This window comes from Cynocephalus volans, chromosome 7, assembly GCF_027409185.1.
Source record: "Cynocephalus volans isolate mCynVol1 chromosome 7, mCynVol1.pri, whole genome shotgun sequence".
Taxonomy (NCBI): Eukaryota; Metazoa; Chordata; class Mammalia; order Dermoptera; family Cynocephalidae; genus Cynocephalus; species Cynocephalus volans.
In genome coordinates, this window is record NC_084466.1 from 40,254,648 (window position 1) to 40,276,580 (window position 21,933).

The 21,933-nt window shown below is 32.0% G+C and overlaps 1 protein-coding gene across 1 annotated transcript in view; it reads left to right on the plus strand.

Moving 5' to 3' along the window:
- DACH1 (dachshund family transcription factor 1) overlaps window positions 1-21,933 on the plus strand; it is a 392,928-nt gene that overhangs the window by 254,662 nt on the left and 116,333 nt on the right. Inside the window, exons 4-5 of the mRNA XM_063102567.1 lie at window positions 15,440-15,595; window positions 16,038-16,210. Of these exons, the coding sequence (XP_062958637.1) occupies window positions 15,440-15,595; window positions 16,038-16,210 (329 nt within the window). The remainder of the gene's footprint in view (window positions 1-15,439; window positions 15,596-16,037; window positions 16,211-21,933) is intronic.

The window sequence follows — 21,933 nt, forward strand, 5'->3', positions numbered from 1 at the left end:
TGGTTTTGTAGTAAAGATAATAATATGTATTATATAGCATATGATGGAAAGGTACATTTTACCTCCTAGAGGAGTGTATACATGGTCAAACTTTGTTTTTATTAGTAATTGCACAAACTAAAATAGAGAAGTTGTGTGAACAAAATTCGTGGCCTTTTTAGAGGACATGTTTTGAAACAGGATATTGAAAATAAAGTCCATTGGCCAACTCAAATCTTTTTACATGATAATTTCAGCAACTATGTTGTATGATAAAGCTGCACTATTTTCACGACAAAGAAAAATTCATATTCACATCTTTAATAAATGAAGGAGAAAAACAGTGTTCTTAGAGTAGATTCATATGTTCCCATCCGAACCTTTGTAGCTTCTCTCAAACTGTAAATATTGAGAGTAAGATCAGCATGAATGTGGTATTGCATCAAAATTAATCGCTGAAGTTATTACTTATGGTGTCACATGTATTCCACATTCAGGCTTTTCAGACAAAGCTTTGAAGAGCCCTACAGGAGCAAACAAATGTAATTGATACAGAGTCATTGCTACACAACAGCTGCAGTAACAAGGTGCTGCAGCTTTTACTTTAATCTACCTTTCTTTCTGAGAGTTTATTATGTTTTTGAATTTATTCTTTTGTAGATCTGGGAGCTATCTTTTTTATGGAAATTAATCTTTTTAGAAGATTTGTACTCTCTTTTTCAAACACTAATACATTCATTCAAGTATCCTATTATTCAGATCCAGCTGGCTTTTATCTGGTGATATTTACTTCAAAAAGCCAAGTTAAATGGTATCATAGATTAATTCTCAGGGCACAGAAAAGCTTTTTTTAAAAGAAAAACATGATTTGGTAATTACTTGAAATATCATAATAAAAATCACAGGAAATGTCAAAAATGTGTTATATAATCTGTCATAATGGGAAACTTCAAAAAGTTGTTTCATTGAAAATGTGGTATTCTGAATCCGTCATAAGTTTTTATTTCAGTCAAACATTATATAACCCTAAAGTTTGTTTTGGGTTTTAACAAAGTATTTCATAAATTTAGGTTTCTGTTGTTTGTTCATACAAAGCAGTGAAACTTCAAAAGGGGCATTATCCACTGCTATCTCTTACATAAATCAAACTGGAAATAAGACACATTTTACAATTCAATTTAAGATCCCACTGAGACAATAATGTTGCAAGCTGTGCATTTTGCAAAGTAATATAGTAATGTCTAGTTTGCATTTTTGAAAAACCAAATTAATCACACTTTATTGAATATGTTGGAGCAAACCTAAAATTCATCTATTATTAAAAACTTGTGCAACAAACATAAACTATATTTTATACATAAAGGACAAACTCATTTATTCATTAGGATAAAACACTTGGAGTGTGCATTTTGTAACTATGAAAGAAATGACATTTGCTATCAGAGCTGTTTTGAATTTTTAAAAGCAGTCTATGCATAGTAAACTGCTTGAAAATTTATTTTACCATGTTAAATTATATCTGATTTGAAAGCTCCCAGTTAAAAATGAATTTAACCTAAAACTTTGGGGTATGAAAACAAAAACCATTAAAGTAAGTGAATATACTTTAAAGAGACATCTTATAGAAATAAAAAAATTCATAATATGTATTGTTTTACATGCAAGCAAATTATAATAATATGATCATTTTATGGTTTTGATAAAGAAAGAAAAAAAAAAAACCCTCTTTGGGCAGAATGAAGACCTGTCATGCTTTATGATTTTATTAGGCTGAAGTAAATAAGTACTTTCTTTGTTTATATACTCATTTTCAATATGCAATTCTAATAGCACATTACATACAGTATTTGAATTAAAATTATTTGGCATTATTTAGAAATTATTGCCTACATTGAGAGTCACTATTGAGGAATTCTAGTGAATATAAGAATTGTGAATAATGAAGAATAGTAATAAATGTGAGAAAAGTGGACAATCAGACTGAGATGTTTATTTTACTGGTGCATATTTTTCAATGTCGGGATAGTAAACAATGTGTTTAGCTGTCTGCTGATGTGTATAATATTCTGTATGATAACAGTTATTTGAAGTGCTACAGAAGAGTAATATACACTCTGCACCAAATAGAAAGAGCAGTATTAAAACACATTCCCAGATTTAATTTTTCTATGAAAAGATTAAAGCCAACCTTAAAGTTACATTTCACAGACCTTATTACTAAATCCTGAATTTGGGAGGAATATTCCTTTTTAAGCATCTCCAATTGCATCACTCAGGGAGGGTCTAAAAAGTGTCCATCAACCATGAATCTACCACGTATCCTCTCGCTTTTCTAATAAGAATTCTGCACTGCTGACTCATAGTCACTGGTAAGCTGTTGTTTTCTGCCAAGAAAGAAAATTACATCTCTTTATGTGAAGGCTTTCAAATGAGATACAGGTAGTTTATTTTTATTTGAAAAAACTATTCAGTGCATGTATAACAGGAACTAGTTTACAAGCCACTGGATTCAGATATGGTATAGAGCACGTAATATCCACTTGCCCTCACCCAGCATTATTGTATTGTCATGTCTGTATTGTCTGGCTCTGGAAACCAATTTGTTCTTCCATTGTCTTCTTAGAAAACTCTAATGATAGAGAACACAAGATTTTTTCCTCTATTTTATCAATTTTCTAGTGGCATGAAATATGAGAATCAGGCTTCCTGGCCTGGTCATATCAGTGTCAAATGTGGTGGATGACAGAACTCGGGAGGATTATTCCTGATGATGAGTTCCTTCCCCTCCTTCTGACTATCTGATACATCACTTTAATCATATCTCTCCTCTGCCTCAGACGATGACCAAACTCATCATCCTGACATCTGAGAACTTTCATAATCTGGCCCTAGCCTACCTAATTCTTTCTGACTTCTGATGCTTCCCTAATTTGTGCTTTCTCTTCCAGTCAGTCGTGCTACCCAGCTGTCATCCAGAGGCACCGTTTGTGTATATCGTTGCCTTATTGCACAACCGAGGCAGTTTTCTGAACGGGGTGTGCTCTGTTGTGCAGTGGAAAGGATTTAGGACCAAGGGCCAAGCAAATGTGTACTCAGTTCAGCTCTTGTCCTAAGAGTTATGTGACCACAACGTTTAATTTAATCACTGGGAACCTCACTATCCTCTATTGTAAAATGGGGGGATCATACTTTACGGTGCCATCATCTCAGCAAAGTTTTCCCTTATCGCACCATTTTAATACATACCTTCCCACACATATGCTTACATATGCACATATACACAACACACACGTACGTTCAAAACTTCTCCTTCATCCTTCCATGATTGTTATCTCAATTGATAGGTGATGTCACTTTATTTGCTTATCTTTTCACTCACCTCCTAACAAAAATATGAACTCCTCTAGGATATAGATTTTTATCTGCTTTGTCCACTGCTATCTCTTAACAACAATGCCTGACACATAATAGGTGTTTGATGTATGCTGAAAGAATGAATGAATGAAATATTTCAATGTATATTTTATGCTATATTATTCTATAATCCAAATATATAAAAAAATAAATTGTATGTTGTGTAGTGAACTTTAAATATGAGAGTATTTCTAAAAGTTCATGGAAAAATTTGTATTATCTTTTTATTCTATTTTTCCACAAACTTTTTGAAGTACCCTTATATAATTTCTCGTTCCTTGACTTGTACACTGTAGCATTCTTGATATTTTAAAAAATTATTTATGTTTTCTGCCCTATTTATTTTTTTCTATTTGATATGACTTTATCATAATCTTAATAGGTTTCTTCCCCTTTTCTCTCCAAGATTTCCAGTGTACATTAGTAACTTTAATTGAAATAAACAAGAACATGAAATATTTTTCAAAGCCATATTATTTCTTATCCAGAATTAAAAGATTTATTAATATTAACCTAAATAAGTGCACATAATAAAATGATTTTCAAAATTATTTTTACAGTTCAGTAGGGATTTGACACAGTTCAAAAATTAAGCCTCCTTCTAAAAGTCTTAATACTTTTGCGAATTAATTGGATTTAAAATAGAGAAATATAAGAGAAACACCCATTATAGTAATTTGCATACACATCCATTAAAAGACAAATTATCTTTGCATTATTATTTATTGGTGTGTCCATAATACAATTACATTTCTTTGTGAAATGGTTCAAAGATACTCATATTAAAGTACAACATATACTCCAATTGTTTCTTTGTGAAAAGCAGCTCTTTCATTGGAAGACCATAGCACAAAATTTTAAAATTTACTAAAGAGGAAAACAGTTTCTATACAGACCATTTTAACCAAAGGACATTCATAGGTATTTAATTTTTTTTTGAAAAATTGTGTTTTACTTTAGCAGCTGAGGCTTGAAATAGTTTGTATAAATATTTTAGTTAAGAGCAATATTTGCTGTAAATTTAACAAGGTATATTTACCTGGTGACCTTAAGTCTTAGACAAGGTACATCTAAATGAGAGCATCTGTGTACTGTTGACAAAGGTCCTAACATTCACTGATATAAACATTTGAGAGAATGTGCCCAATAGGAAAGTCAAAAAGTAGAAATGGTGCAATATTTTAATATCAGAGGAAATAATGAAATTATTTAAAACTTTTTGTGACCACAAAGGAAAATAACAGGTTATAGTAATTTTTCTGTTACAGAGAGAAATTTTTATAATTAAATAGCTATTTATTGTTTGATAATTAGAAGATAATTAATTTGCATAGTTAGATTTTTCTTTACATTTTTAATATTTAAGATACAATGGTTTCATTACTTTTACTACTAAATAATGTTAATTTGGATAGATGTTATTTTTATATGTTGAAGATTTTAAAAAATCTTGTTTTTCTGTTTGACCATTTTAGAAAAGATGGCAATTTCATAATTTATTATTTATTTTTTAACAAGGCAAATGCCTTTTTAATATTGATGTTGGAAAAAATTGTGGGGAGGAAACATGAATAACTGATTTAACCAAATACCACCCTGAGTTTTTTTTTTTTTTTAAGAACTTAAAACACTTGATTAAACACTTGTTTAGCATGTGACTCTGACACTGAATCATTGCGTGACCTTAGGTAGGTTTCATACTCCCTTACATTTCCTTACTGGTCACATCATGGTTATAAAAATTGCACCAGATAATTTTTAAATTAAAAAATGAATAAAGATATTTAAATTTCACTTTATACCAACTTATGGGTGTTGATATTGTCAGGAAATCAATCCATTTAAAAACACAGTTTCTAACCATTTTTCTTATTCTCATTCACATTGTCACAGCAAGGTACAAAAGAATATTGTAACTATTTAGTCTCAAGATAAAAATGAGTGCTTATATTTAATTTCCAAGTTGGAGTATAGAGTAAAAATCAAATTATTTCATATTGCTGCTAGTCTTTCTAAGTATTTTTTTTCCCATTGCCAGCAACTAAAATTTTATTGGTCATTTTGACCTTGAAAACCTCCTCCCCCACCTGCCCATGAAAAACTGATGAAAAGTGCTTTGAGTAGAATGTCTTCACTACATATAATAGAAGCTATGGGAAGAATGATTTGGTTTCATATAAACAGTAGCTTTCAACAAGTCCGCCATCTGCATGTAATCTACACTGTAATATAATATTATTTCAGTGGTCCTTCGGATGTGCTGAGTTTTTCTGTTTTATATGCAGGGCTTCAATTTAAAACTGCCACTCTCCATAATGTTCTTAAGAGGACCTTGTAATCACTGTGTATCTTAACTAATTATCATATTACAAGTGGGACTAATGTCACTTTTTCAAATTACGCTTAGCTGTTCTTTTTGTTGTTGTTGTTGTTGTTTTCACCCTGTTTAGGCTGTCTACCTTAAAGAGTATGTAGAATTGTTAAATCTTTAAATCCAACCAAAATGAATGAATGTTTATACATTAATTTTGTATTAATTGAGAACCTAAAATATGTCAGGCATTTGTGTATACATGTTGACTATCTTATTAAGAGTAATATTTTAACTCAGAACTAAGTGAATGGACTTGAATATTATACAAATGTATTAACACACCCCTTTGTGTATGAATTATTGTAACCTGTTTAACCTGTATTAAACTGTAGGAGTCATATATCAATATTTGCTTATTCCTGCTGAGTTCCTCAGAATTTTTTAAAACAATTATCTAGCCTAGCCTATTTTGGACTTATTCTGTGGCTTATAGTAGAAATACCTTTATGCTTTCTATAGTCACTGAAAGCATCATGGCTAAATCTACCTTCTACAAACCACTGACTTCCAAATCTCCCTCACTGGGCATATGCTTTTCTTCCAAATTTCAGTCCTATATTTCTAATTGCTTGTTGTCAATCTCTGTTTCTCTACTGTGTGTGAAACATATCATCTTCGAATGCTCCAAAACTGAAGTGCTTCGTGTTCATTGTAAAACTTGATCTTCTTTATAATGGTAATTAAGAGCTTGGGCTGTGAATTCAAAATTCTGGAATTCAAATCCAGGGGCAAATTAACCTTTATAACACTAATGCAGAGCCACCTCGGGGTTACAAAAGACTCATTGATATAGTACATATAAAAGCTTACATGTTCAACGTGTTCTAAGTACATGATACATATTAGATATCATCATCATCATCATTATTGCCTCAGTATTTACACCACTTGACACCAATTGGCAATCTAGAGGCCCAAGTCATCTCTCGTATTTTACTCGCTTCATCTCCATTTGTATCCAAATTATTACTAAGTTCTATCAAGTTCATTTCCAAAATATCAAGCATATTTCCTATTCTTCATCTTCTTTATCTTTAATTCCAGTTAAAGAATAAAAATTATGTAAATATGTGCTATATATATGTCTCTCTTTTCCACGCTATAAGATACTCAATAACAAGACTGTACCTTATCATGCTTGAATGTCTCATTGATGTTTACCATGTATGAATGTAAGAATTGGTCTTAGTTTGCAGCTCTCAGCTCAAGAACTGAGAATCTCACCTTGTTTAATGCTGGGGATATGATGACAAGCAAAAGAGACATAGGTCTGACCACATGGAGCTTACGTTACGAGATAAAATTTTGGATCTTTTCCTTGATAGCAATGGGAAACAAGTGAAGACCTCTAGACAGTGTAGTGACAGTGTAAGATTTATACTTAAAAGCAGTGAAGGTTTTTGAATCAGATTTCAGCAGCTGAGATAGAAATAGACAGAATAGAGATAAATTACATAGAGTAAACCAACAGGACATGAAAAGGAATTGGACATTGTTGGTGGTGCAAGTTAAAAGAGGAAGAGACAAGGATGGTTCCTAGGTTTCTAGTGTGTACAACTAGCTGGTGATGTCATTCTTTGAGGTTAACCAGGTTTAGGGAAGAGATAATTTAACACTTAGATCCACACATATAAGAAGCACTAAGATAATTCCCAAACATATGCCATTTTACCTATGAGGGTGATATGCTTTTTTGAAAATTCAGTAGCAATTTTGTTTCAAGATTTTTCAGTTTCAACACAAATAATTGAAAACTGGAAACACTGCATAAAATAATTAAAATGAAAATTAAAATTAAATAAAAATTACAAAGGGTAATTCTTAGGCATGAACATAAAATTATTAATATTATAAGCCTTGATATTGATTATTTTAGTAACATTATAGGAAGTATAACTTGAAGTTTTATTTGACGTGATTGTAAATCTATAGGGACATTACAATATCCCTAGAGAGAAGAATATCTAGTTCATTAGTTTGCCTAATGGAAAAATAATTTCATGAGTTAAAATGGGAAAAGGTAGAAATTCATTGACATTGGCAATGAGAAAAGCTAAAAGATGTAAAGTAAAATTAATAGAGACACATCAAATTAAACTATTTTGAAGAACTGTATGAATATACTTTTGAATGGGAAGCTTAAAAATGTGCCTAGGATGGTCTTTTTTACACTATCTATTGTCTATAATAGGATTATACTTAAGCTGTGGAAATTAACCAATCTGTTTTGGACGTCATTTCCACTGAATAGAAACATTTGGCTCTTGCTTACAATCAGCTTATAGTCCACATTAACAAAACACCCCAATATTTAGCCAATATGAATTAATCTGTCTACTATTTCTTTTCCTTATACCAAATGCTGTGCAACTATTTACTCGGCCCAAGTCTGCATTTGTTTGTTTTGTTTTGGAGATCTGTTTTCCCTGGTTAACACTTAGAGAATGGTGCTAATGAGTCCAAAGACAACAGCATCAAAACACGAAGTGTTTCTGATATAATTATCTCTCTCTTCAGCACCTATATTGTCTGACCTTTTATCTTTATAGTAATGGCCCTACTTCTTTTATTTTAAGCTATATGACAACTTCCTGAAATTTGGGAAGGTACATAGCGTATCGCGTTCTGTATATAGTAGTTCCTTCTAACATTTTCATATTTCAAAATAAAGTCTATTTAAGATTGAAACCATTGTCTGCTTGAAGTTTCCTAAAGCTGTTCCTATTTTCTGTAATTCTCTGGAGATCTGCAGGATAAAAAACTAATTGTATTTTAGCAATGTCTGCCTATTTGTTAAGTGTCCTTTTATAGATTCCATCTGACATGAGTGACTTCAGTGTCAGCACTGATTTTACATTTTGTTTCTTATTCCTTTTACTTCAACCGTTATTAGCCATTGTAAAAAATACTCAGGCACAATTTAAAAATAAGCAGTTCTAATTTCCACTATTTTGTGTGCCACTTTGCGCAGTGTGTTAACTTTCTGCTGCTTTCAACAACATTACCAATAGGGCAATAGAAATATCTCAAGTAGGTGAAGAAATCTAGGATTAGCATAGTTCTGGTGATTTCAAGAGCACTAGGATTGTATTATCACCATTGTATATAAAATAAAATATATCAAAACAGCTCTACATTAAAAATCACAGGTAAAATAGAAGTTCCCTTTATTACAAGACTTTCAAATTTTTGGTTAACAAATATCTGACTCTCAGGTAACACAAGGTAAGATTTAGTTAATGAGAGATAGCTAAATAAATTATATCCAATTATCTTGGTGGAAGTAACTTATTTCCCTAAATGATATATTTATTGGTAAAGGGAGTTATAATTCATGAGAGTACCATTCTTTCTCTCTAAGAAAAAAAGTAAATTTATGTCAGAAGATAAGCCAAGAAGGATTGGTTAAGTGACAGCCAACCAGTTCACTTTTTCCCTAGAACTTCCAAATCAAGCATGATACTTGTCCAAATGTAAATTTTAGACCTTGGAAATGGCCTACTCTGTGGACTTTATTTTGCACTACTGATTAGGAGGCACTTGTTGCATCTTCTTTGCTAAACCACTGTACTTCAACTGGAACATTTTTAGACATGTCCCTAATTAATTTTACTCCTAAAAGATTTCTTCTTTCTTCATTTCATATAAAGCAATTTAATAAAGTCAAATCAAAATGTGAGGAAATTTCAGTGTTTATACAGGGGTCTTCAAAAAGTTCATGGAAAGATTCATATTATCTTTTAATTCTATTTTTCCATGAATTTTTTAAAGTACCCTTGTATATGCTAAAGTAGATAAACTGGGCTCAGATAGTAATCCAAAAAAAAAAAAAATTAAAGACTACATAACAATAACTCATGAAATAACTGTTTCTGCTCTTTATGCAAAATACTAGCATTACTGCTGACATTTTATATCTGATTTTTATTAGGGTGAAGTTAATCTACTAAAAGATAATACCTTGCTTATTCTCACCTACCTCTGAAGTAACAGCTGAACATCTGTAGCACCTGAGACTAGTATTTACTTTTACTTACTAGTCTTGTTTCCATTGTTAAGATGAAGTTGACATCCTTTTAAGTGGTCTCCAATGGTATGGAGTAAATGTCTGCTCTTGCAGTCATTTTCATTGTAAACGAATCTTGACAATGTCAGGTTCCCGTCACAACCTATCAGTGTCACTCACTAAGCAGTGGTGTGACTGTTAGTCCCTTTGAGATTTGCCTCCTTTATCAGGGTCAGCTTGTGGGAAAATCTTAACAAATAGTTACATGTCACCTACATATAAAGGACAATAATATTTAAATATACTTTGACTATTTTAACGCATGGTAATTTAAAAGACATTTATTTTATATATATCACTCTAATTTTGTGTTTAATTTTATAGCATTGTATATAAAATTTATTAAAAAGCACTGTGGACTTCTCTTTAGGAACCTATTCCTCATTGGATATATTTAGAAATGAAAGGAAAGAATTTAATAATAAATATAATTATTTGAGCTGGGATTATAACTGGTGCCACTCATACACACACAAAATTGTTTTTACTACTGAGAAACTAATGATACTCTTTCCCAAAATATTTTCTGTTTCAAAACTTAAAAGTGTTGTCTTTCTTTTAATAATGATTGTCTCCACATTTAACCATTCTTTGTTTTATTCATGTAATCTTTTTTCTTTGAACTTCTGTCTCAGTCAGTAATTTAAAGTTGCAGTTGATTTACGAAATAGCATTTTAAATGTTAAACATACACATTTCTTTCCCTTTGTTTTGATTTATTTACAAGAACCATCACTAAAATTTGATTTATAATATAGCCATATGTGTTGTTGGTTCTATGGAATATGCTTGTATAACAGGATATTAAATAGAATTGTTCTTGTGGTCCTCAGCAAGAACTAAAGGTACTGGATACTCTTCGTTTTAAAGAAAGTAGATTAAATTGGTATTTACTAATAGCAGCTGAATTAGCGTTGCTATCTTAACTGTAAGTCCAGACTCCACGAACATCCTCCTTTTCCATTTGCAAGAGTGAATGACCAAAGGGAGATGGGATTTGAAGAAATCATTCTCATGAAGAGACAGCTTTTAGTGTGTAGGGCTGTAACTTAGTAATCCCTTTTCATCCTCACCACTAAGGTAAAAGGGAGGAGACTCCCAAGAGAAATACTCAAGGATTGCAGATGCCTCCATCTCATTTCATAGCTGGATTTCTGCTTTGGTGTGAAATGCTGATCTGTTTTCTGTATACATTTGAGCAGGGGGAATAAAAAATTGAGGAGCGGTAGCAGGGTGGAGAAAAGTAGACAGCATCAGAATAAGATGACCTGCAACAGGAGAAGGGCCTTAGTTAGCATCAAGAGGCCATGGGAGTTTAGGGATCTTAGAAAAGCATGAAGCTGGAGGGGATTTCCACTGTCAGGGACTTGTGTTGTTAGGAGTTTCCCAGTTAGGGTTCCCCTTGAGGAGATGTTTAGTATTTAGAAATCTGCCACGTGGAAGATGTCGATGGCTTATTAGGCATAGCCATAGAAAGTGAAGTTCAGGGAAAATTTAAGCAGATACATGTTGAGCAAGCGACCTTTATCCCACCCGGGAGAAGGAGAGGAGGAAGACAGGATGAATGAAAAGTTGACCAGGTTCCTAGGCTCTGGCCAAATTAGAAATGGCCAATGCTGATGGGGTTGGGGAGCAGAGAGGAGTGTTAACTAGAATGGATTTGTCATACTCAAAATATGCCCAAGGCTATTAAGGGACAGAAAAGGGAAACTTGACAAAGCATGTTTGAAGGCAATAATAGAGGAAAAATAAAACCATTTTATATTTGTAACCCATCAGTTTTGATTGGTAATCTAGCGTCTCTTACAGTAGGGATGGCTTTCAAAATTTAGGAGTATATGTCTGTGTTAAAAACCTGGTCTATCATAAAATAAATATTATAAAATATGATAAAAATATAAAACGAGGGCAAGCCAAAGAAAACAGTCTGAGCCCATGAAAAGTCTAAGACAGTGCACCAAGCTATTTGTTTTTTCAAAATCTGTAAGTATGTTTTAATGTTGGGGTGGGGAGGAACTAAGGGGGAAGAGGATCTCTCATAACTAGTAATACATATTCGAATTTTAGTTATGCTAAATCTTAAGGTAACCTTGCTTGTCTGTGAGGAATACACTTCTTTTACATGAAAGAAAAGCTAAACATACACAACCTCTTTTTTATATGTAAGTTCCATACGTTTGAATATATGATTATTGATATAATCTTAATATCAGTATAATTAGGCAGGGTAAGTAAGTTGTTTCAGATTATATAAATGCATAATTAATAGTTTTAGTTGGAGACAAAATTGGTAATCAGGTGTTAGCTTCAATTTTCTTTCTTACATCCCTCTGTCCATTTATACCTGGCTGCTGCAAGACTGGATATTTGTTCCTTCTTACCCCACCCAAATCATACAAAGCCATACTGGGCTTCATGGTGCTTATGGTAACACCAGTTGATTTCATCATATAACAATTGCCCGTGTGTTCTGCTGTTCACAGTTCAGATCTGCTGACATCTGTGGTATTGTCTAGCCTGAGACCTGTTCCCAGTGCTTCTCCACTGTGTGCATTTAGGACTAGACATGGGAGATCCTCTCTCCCTTGAGTCCCACCCCCCAACATTAAAATAAGGTTATAGATTTAAATAATCAAGCATCTTGATGCACTGAGTCTTTGCATGAGCTCATGACTTTTTCCCTCGGCCCTTCACATTTTATACTTTTATCATACTGTATGAGTTTTTTGTATACATGCTTCAACCCCCTATTACAGAATATGTCCTTTGTGGATACTAGGGCTATATTATATTCATCTTTTTATTCCACTATAAAGTCAAAGAAAGTGTGGGGTTCCTCAAGAATGGAAGAGGAGAAATAAATTATTTTGTGTTTCCGTCTCCCCCCACCATAATTTCTAATATATTAATATATAGTATATAATCTATATAATATATAAATATATTTCTAATATATTAGAAATTTTCTTATTTATATATTGAATCTGCTAATGTCTCTTGCTGTCTTAGTAGTAAACATTAATCTTAAAGGTATATTTGTATGTACATATGTTTGGGTAGGCATAGTACATATATACTGGCTTATGTTGTGATATATATTAGCTTAAACCAAAACGCTTGAAATTATACCTTTAATAAATATGAGTTATGTATTGTTCTGAAGAGGGATATTTTAAATTCATATTTATTCATGCTAATAGAGGAAAAGGATGTTATAAATAATGCAAAAATCACTTAGAGCTGACTTGGTTATATATTATATATTTTTCATCAGACTTAGTTTCTTAATTGTTTGCTCTATTTATTTTTCAAATGAGCCAACATCATGAGTATTTAACAAATAATGATTGGTGGAGATGGCTAGGAGCATTCTATGTAGTGAGATAATCCAAAGCAGTATTAGAAAGTTGCTACAGAAAATTCACATATGGATGATTGACATTTACCATACACAAAGGACTGATGTCCTGTGATGCAAAAGACATACGAAAATGGGTGGTGTTTTGTCTACAATCTGTTTTTAGGGTGATTTAATGAGAATTTGAACTTAATATTTTGCACCTTAATAATATCAAAAATAGAATTATAGTGCATCTCTACTGTATGAGAGTGAAATTTAAATATGTTTGGAGAAATAGCTACTTTCTATTTATTAACTGACAATCAGGATTCCAATAAAAGAAGAAATCAGTTCAAGTGAATAGAAAACCAAAAATAGTTTATAGTTATAAATGGAACCCCAACTGAATCCAAAATAATGATGAATGTGAATGTTTTTCTCTCCTTCTTATGTTAGTTAATTGTGCTCAAATATGCAATCTACTATGAAAATGTAATTATTACATTTGTTAGATATTTTAAATGAAATATAATGCACAGAGAAAATTACCTATTATTATAAACTCTCAATACATTTCTCATATTAAAATAATATCTATTCCAAAATGTTATTTTTATAACTCAGTAGTGAGTGATTATGTCTCAATTCCTGTTTTAACTGATAACATAAAAAGTAAAACCAATACTGAACCATAAAATTTGACAAAATAAAATTTCCCAGATTTTATGGACGAATATGTAATAAAAAATTGGCACATACTTTGATAAAGGCAATATAAAGTGAAGATGTTTAAAATGTTTTATTATAATATTCTCTTAACATACATTTGAAAAATTCGTACGGTTACAATTTTTGCATGTTTGGCTTGGCATAAGTGTCAAAAAAGTCATAAGTACAGAAATAAGGTATATAAATGAGTGAGTATGAAAGTAAACCTTTATATCACAGTGTAGGAGCAAGTTGGTGGAATTTCTTTTATGTAAGTGATTTCTATATGAAGCTATAAAGTTTTTTTAGCCAAAAGCTGTCATGGTTTCTTGTAAAATAATAAAGAGATAATAAAGATATCCATTTTAATTGATTCTTTTCATTGTTTAATAAAATTGCTTTGTTTGATTGCTGAAGAATTTGAATTGAGTTTTCATTACCCACTTCTGAACAATTTACTCTAAGATCCAGACAGTATTGAGCTAATGAGTTTGAATTTATATTGAATCTTAACTGTCTTCATGAAGTAAATGAAAGAAAATCATGGCAGTAACTAAGTATTCTTCATTAAAAACTATGTCGTCGAGATTTTACAATGAGGCTTTTAGTAGAGCTAAAGCATTAAATTGGAGTTTTACCAACTTTTCTGTTTCCATGCATGGTTATATGAAAATATGCTTTTTTGGTTTTTCTTAAAGAAATGCACAACTCATAAACTGACAGCATATTAAGGACATTTTCTTTAAGTGGGTAGTTTTGTATATTCAACAGATTAAGTTAAGGAATAAAGTAACATTGTATTAATTTAATTTGGGGACATGTCTAAATTGAAAGGATTTATAAATACCTTCCAAGGATTATTCTATTAAGGTATTTCAAGATCTAGTTAAATCTAAGATATTGTCACCAAAATTGAAATGCAAGCCCTCAAATGTCTGGTTTTGATTTTGGCACTGATATCACCACAATTATAAATTTATGTTTCTGTTTATTTGAAAACCAGTAATATATTTATTTACACACACTCATGCATGCACACTTGGTTTTTTGCTTGGTCATTATTACCTTTTGTAAAGTAGTCTTTTGTGTTCTCTGTATGGTGTCCAATCAAGTTGGGCATTTAACGATTTTATTTTCAGGATTTGCTGTGGAATTAAGTTAGGCGCTTTAACTTGAAATGATGACTAGGATACCATTTACTACAAGGATAACTGCATTCTATAACCGTCAGTGTGCTTCACTTTCAAGGAATAATTGATTATCTGGTTATGTAATAGAGCCCATTTAATGTTAACTTGGGTAGTCAAACAGGATTAGACTCCAAAAATAAGTTAAATGTTGCATAAATATTATTTTTCAAAAATTCGAGATTGCATCAAAGAAATAGAAAAACAAAAGGAAAAGTAGATTTTAAGGGAAATTTACTTCCTCTTATTTCCCTAGAAATCAGTTTGCCAATTTCCAAATGTGATATACTATTCAAAATCTCATCTCAAATTAGTCTTTGGAAGACTTGGAATAGTACTGTACCCAAATAATTTATATTCGTTCCCCGCAGGCAACAGTGATGGTTCTTGGGATAAGGAAGCACTGCACTCTTCCCCATCCCTGGGGTCTCGGGCTTCTGTTGCCCACCCCCGCATGCCTGGAGCACATAACCTTCCACTTAGTCGTCCTCTCAACCATCTTCAGCAGAGCCACCTTCTGCCAAATGGTACGATGGCATTTTTTAGCACTAAAAATGGTCCTTAAAAAAAAAAAAAAAACTGTAGTTATCAGATAGTAAAATAGAACATAATAAAGAGGTGTACTCCATTTAGATAACTAATCAAAAGTTAGGGAAAACCTTAATATTTTAAACGGGATTTAAGACTGATTAGAGGAAAAATATAGCAAGGAATGACCATTTGTAATAAACACATGAAGAGTGGTAATATAATAAACTAATTAGCTCTAAACCTAATTTCCCTGAGTGGTGAGTGGGTATTGCTGCATATAAAGAGAAAAAATATTTTTTCTTTGACTATCATTGTTAGAACATTTCTGAATGTTTTAGTTTTTGATGATGCATGTCCTTAATGATTTTAATAAGATATACCACATTTCATAGTTTTATTTGGAACAGAGCAATGATGATATACGCATATTTTTTATAGGTCTGGAACTTCCGTTTATGATGATGCCTCACCCCCTAATACCTGTCAGCCTACCTCCAGCATCTGTCACCATGGCAATGAGCCAGATGAACCATCTCAGCACCATTGCAAATATGGCGGCAGCAGCACAAGTTCAGAGTCCCCCATCCAGGGTTGAGACTTCTGTTATTAAGGTAATTGTTTTCTCATACAATTGTTTTGGCATCTTTGTCTTAAGCCACCATCTTTTCATTCATCTTTATTCTTTCATAAGTAAATCTCAACTCTAAAAACCTAAGTGACAGTAAATAAATGATGAGAAAAAGCATTTGTAGTAAGTAGCCCCAGGGGTACAATATTTAGGAAGGCTAGAATTATTTGAAGTTCTCTGTTGTATTTGTTAGGAGAAAGACCATAGGACATTAAATGATATGGTTTAAATTGTGTGTATTCTTATATATATGGTTGTGTATGTGTGTATGTTATGAGCCTTTAGATGAGGTGAATCAGAAGACCAGAAAAGTTAAATTCTGCTGCTTACTAGCTGTGCCACCTTGGGCTGTAACCCCATCTTTCTAATTTTATTCGATATAGAAAAATGGATAATACAGTGTAGATGTAAAACTAAATAGAATAATAAAATTGGAAGTTTTTGTAAATTCAAAAATATACTATAAATAGAAGAGGTAACATTATTGTTACGTAGACTTCACCCATGTGTATATATACACAATTCTCTCTCCTCTCCCTCTCTCCCTGTGTGTATGTGTGCATGTTTGTGTGTATATATATATATATATATATATATATATATATATATACCTTTAAATGTGTGCATATATGTGTATATATATATTCTCATTTGTGTTATCTCATAATGGATATTTAAATCAAAGTTTTTAACTGCATTGTCAGATTGGCTAAGGAACAAGAAATTAAAAAATTAAGAATAGATTATTAATTTTTAAGCTGAGTTAAAGATACTTCAAGCTGCACGATTCTTATTTGACATAATCATTACATCATCTTCTGAATATAATATACCTGAATTTAGGGTAGCCTTTGGAGCATGTCCTATATAAAAGGCCCTATTACTATTTACATAGAATGTTGAGTAATATGCAAAGAGGAATTTTTCTTATAATAATGACTCTATAAACAAAGACACGTACCAATCCCTTGTATCATTTTCTGAAGTATTATTACCCCAGGGAAAACCAACCAGATCAACTACTGAAAAACTTCTCCCTGAAAGAATGCCAGTGAGTGGCACATTGTGATCAGCCAAGGAACTGAGAAGAAAGAAATTTTTAAAACTCTTCTTTGTTCTGACTTTAAGAGGGTTCCTTTGTTACAAGATGATTTGTTAAGGTATCACTCCATTATTCAATTTATGATAATGTTTGGTAATAGTTATTGCTGAGAATTCGACATTCTTATCACCTCACTCATTGAAGTTATCTAGAGAGAGATTTTGGCTGAGAGAAAAGACATTTCAAGTATTCCCATCATTATGGTTGATGGCTACTTTAAAAAATTTTAGAAGGTACTAAGTATTAATTATAAGCTATGATTATTCTCATTTTTTTGAAAAAAGTGATAATGATGACTGTAAAGAAGGATTTCATAATATTAATCATTTCCACTTTCAAAACTTAGAATTCTTTTGGTAATCTCTCATTTAAATAAAATTTACATTAATAAATAATGTCAAAATATAACAGGAAAGTAGATTTAGCATTTTCTTAAAATTATAATTTTTAATTTAATTTTAATTGACATGTTGTACTTATACATACTTATGGAGCACGATCTAATGTTTTGATATGTATATATTGTATAACAATTGGGTTAGGGTAGTTAATGTATCAATCACCTCATGCATTTATCATTTTTGTGGGGAAAACATTCAAAAGCTGCTCCTCTAGCTATTATGTGATATACAAATCTTAACTGTTGACCATAGTCACCCAGCTTTTAGATTTTTGAGTCACAAAGATTTTTAGCTGTTTGAAATTATAATGGGTATTTTCGTTATGACCTATTGATAATTTGGGCGCGAGATGATGGTTCACATGTTCCTGGATCCAAAAGTCTCCAGTTACATCAGATGTATTAGTCCGTTTCTGTTGCTTATAACAGAATACCTGGAACTGGGTGATTTATAAAGAAAACAAAACTTATTGCTTACTTTTTCTGAATCTGGGAAGTCTAAAGTCCATCTGGTGGTGCCGACAGTGACCCAGGTGTCTCACATTGAAAGATGGTGGAAGTAGAGAGAGCGGACAGAGAGACAAACTCTCTCTTCTTTTGAAGCACTCAGAATCGTGCCCCTGTGCACCATCTTTAATTCATTCACTATGGCATGGTCCTACAATCCAATCACCTCTTCAAGGCTCCACCTTTCTATTACCCTAAAAGGATTTCCCACCCTCTTAACAGCCACAATAAGGATGAAGTTTCTAATACATAAAACTTAGCAGACACAATTCAAGCTTCAGTGAGGTTGGGGGGACATAACTGAATCCACTATACCAGGAGACTTATTTTATTTTTGTATTTTTAATATACACATATTAAAAAAGCAGTTTGTGCTACATCTAATGTTAATTAGAAATTTAGATAGGGAAGCTCCTTTCAATAAATCCTTTGTTATCTAAGTTGAGGTAAATAAGAGGATGCAGTGGACTTTCCTCTGGGAGAGGTCTTTAGAAACAACTCAGGACTGGATTATTGGGAAATCAGGTACATTACTGTGGTATTTTAGATTGAGTTTAAGAATGAGAAGGAGGGAGATATGGATAAAGGTAGAAAATATGCAAAAAGAGAATAAGAAAGTGAGGAATCTTCATGTCTTAAAATTTGTGCCAACACCTGCTAAATAGTAGTGATATCCCACTTCCTAGATTCTTGGGGGAAATATTTTTAGAAACTTGTCTACAAGCAGATTAAAGGAAGTTCTGAATTTTGAATGTGGTGGTGGTGTAAATGGTGATGTAGCAGATAAATAGGAAACAATGGCACTACATGAGAATGATTACAGAAAGTAAAAGTTGATGGGCTTTTTTTTTGCCATCAGTTGTGAAATTCAATTGACCATGTGGAAATGCTCAAAGTCCATATGAATCAGGGTGCCCTTTTCTTCTGAGACAGGCCATCTAGATAGCTTAAAATTTGACACTGACAGGTAAAGATTGTACAAAGTGCATTTCAAGAAATGCATCAGGCAACTCTAATAGTTTTAGGTGCTTGAAGACATTCACAAGACCTGAGCAAAAGCAAGGGTGTGACCTCAGAGAATAAAGGTGAGGAATGAAGTTCTAAACATCAAGGAGAACAGATTAATAAATCAACCTAAATTTATATATTAGTAGACTTTATGACATTATATATAAATTAATTAAATTTAATTCAAATGAAGTTTTTTATTTTCCCCAAAGAAAATGGTGACTCCTGTGTCATTTTAAACAGTATTGGGCCCCTGTGGGTAATTACAATAGTGCCTGCAATTAGTTTGCCTGAGAAGATTCTGAATATGAGGGATGAATGAGAGTGAAACGTCAAATACCAGAGAAGATTGACTCCCATATTGAAGGAACGAGATAACACAACCGGAGAAATATTCTTCGAAGAGAAAAATAGGAGTTTGAGAGATGTTCCATGTGCTGGAATACAATATTTACATTTTTTGAGAGTATTGACATGAATTAAGATTAAAACTCAACCTAAATAAGAATGGCAACAGGAATTTGTAGGACAAAAGAGACGCAAAAGCATAATTCTCAGAGTTATATTTTTAACGTATTCTTCTTGTTACTTGCTTTTATGAAATAAAGGAGCTCTTCTAATTTTTTCATTAACATATTCACACCAGTACACGAAATAAAGCAAGTTTCTGTCCTTGGTGAAATCCACTCTGCTGCCAGTTTTTGTATGGCCCCTGAATTAAGAGTGCTTTTACATTTTTAAGTGGTTGGGGAAAAGATGAAAAAAAGAATAATAGTTCAGGATACATAAAAATGATATGGAATTCAAAATTTAGTTAACTATAAATAAACCTTTTTTTTTTAACATTTCCATACTTTTTATTTTACATAATTTCTATGGCTACTTTCATGTTCAAAGTCAGAATTGAGTAAAATATTTACTATTTGGTCCTTTACAAAAAAGTTTGTAGATACCTGCATTAGACCTCTGATTATCTCAAACCCATGTGATTCTTAGACTGTGGATAAGTGAGGCAGCTCAAACCAAACTCTCAAACACTCCAGATCCAGGTAGAAAATAAATTAAAAGCACTGAGAGCTTAACATTGAAGAAAACTACATGTATTGAGGAAAAGAAAACTGGATAAATGAAGACTGAATCTCTACGATATTTTTATCTGTTTTAAATGCAAGCCTCCATGACAGAGTCTGCCAAAGTATTGAACTTAAACTTTCTATGACTGATTGTCTTGGACTTTTGGAGATATTTTAGTAAGATAATTTTGAGGAGGAAACGGAAATGTAATCTTTACAAAATCATAACTCTAATTTAAATCCCTAGAATCTAAATGTCTGTAGGGATATGTTCAATAATGATAAACTCCGTATTAGCCTATTTTGTCAATAAGGCCCATATATTTTTTGCTGTTTAACATTTGTGGAACCAGAAGCAACATCAACTTGAGATGTTAGAGGTTATGTAATCTAGCCTGCCCCATAGTGGAGAAATAATTTCTGTGTCCTCCTTACCCACTTTTATATATCTAAACTTTTGTAGAATGCCTAGTCTATGTTCAGCAAATATAAGAGTGAGGAATGTATTCATTAATCAAATTAAAATTTGCATCTCAATAACTTTTATTTTGTTACATTTTCTTGGGAGAAAAATGTCTACCAATTCTTCTGTGTTCTAGCCAAATTTATAAGTCCTCTTTTATAGTACTTATAATTCTTCTTTTCTCCAAACCAAATATTCTTATTTCTATTGACCATTCTTCATCAAGCTTTTTGATTGACTTCTTTTTTTTTTGTAAATGCACCCTCCCCCACATAAAATACTGTAGGAGTAAAATGGCCAGTGAAGAGACACTGGAACTAACATAAACCTCAATTTGGACAATAATCTATAAATGTACTCATAATTCCTAAGACTTTTTTGATAATTGAATGTGTGACTCAGTATATTTCATGACGATTTGACATAAAATTATATTAAGCCAATTTTTCTTCATTTTTATTTGTGTTAGGAATTTTTATCACATTAAGTTTTTTAGTTTCCATTCTATTGTTCTAGGGTCTTTAAATACTTTTGAGTATTAACACCCGAAACAATTTGTGCAATCTTTGCCTCATTTCCAAATTTTAAAAAGATGTATTCTTTTATTATCTTAAATCAGAGTAAAATAAACAGTATAAGTCAAGAGATGAATTGCTCTTGTCATTAGAGAATTCCTGATACGTTGAAATGTTATACAATTTGATTCTCGTTGGATAGCATTCATCAAATAACCCCCAATCCACCCTGAATAAACCAATGTTTTTCTCACTTTTTGTTTAATACATTCACAATGGTATCAGAAGGATTTTAAGAAAAAGCTTCTTGCTAAATAGAAATAAGATTGAAAAGAAGAAAGACAGTACATTTTAATGGTTTGAAACATGGGTTTTGGAGGAAGACTTCCTGAGTTTCTATTTTAGCTCTACCATCTCCTAATCGTGTGACCTTGGACAGTTATTTAATATTTCTGCATTTGTTTCTTTTTCTGTATGATAGAGGTAATAATGCTACTTCATCAGGTTGCCATAATGATTAAACTAGTATTTTAAAAATCTTAGGAGTCTTTGTACACTGCCATTCCTTTATCTTATCACTAGTTTTCTTTTCTCTCCATATATTCACAATTCTCTGTTTAAAAATAAGCTCTAGAATG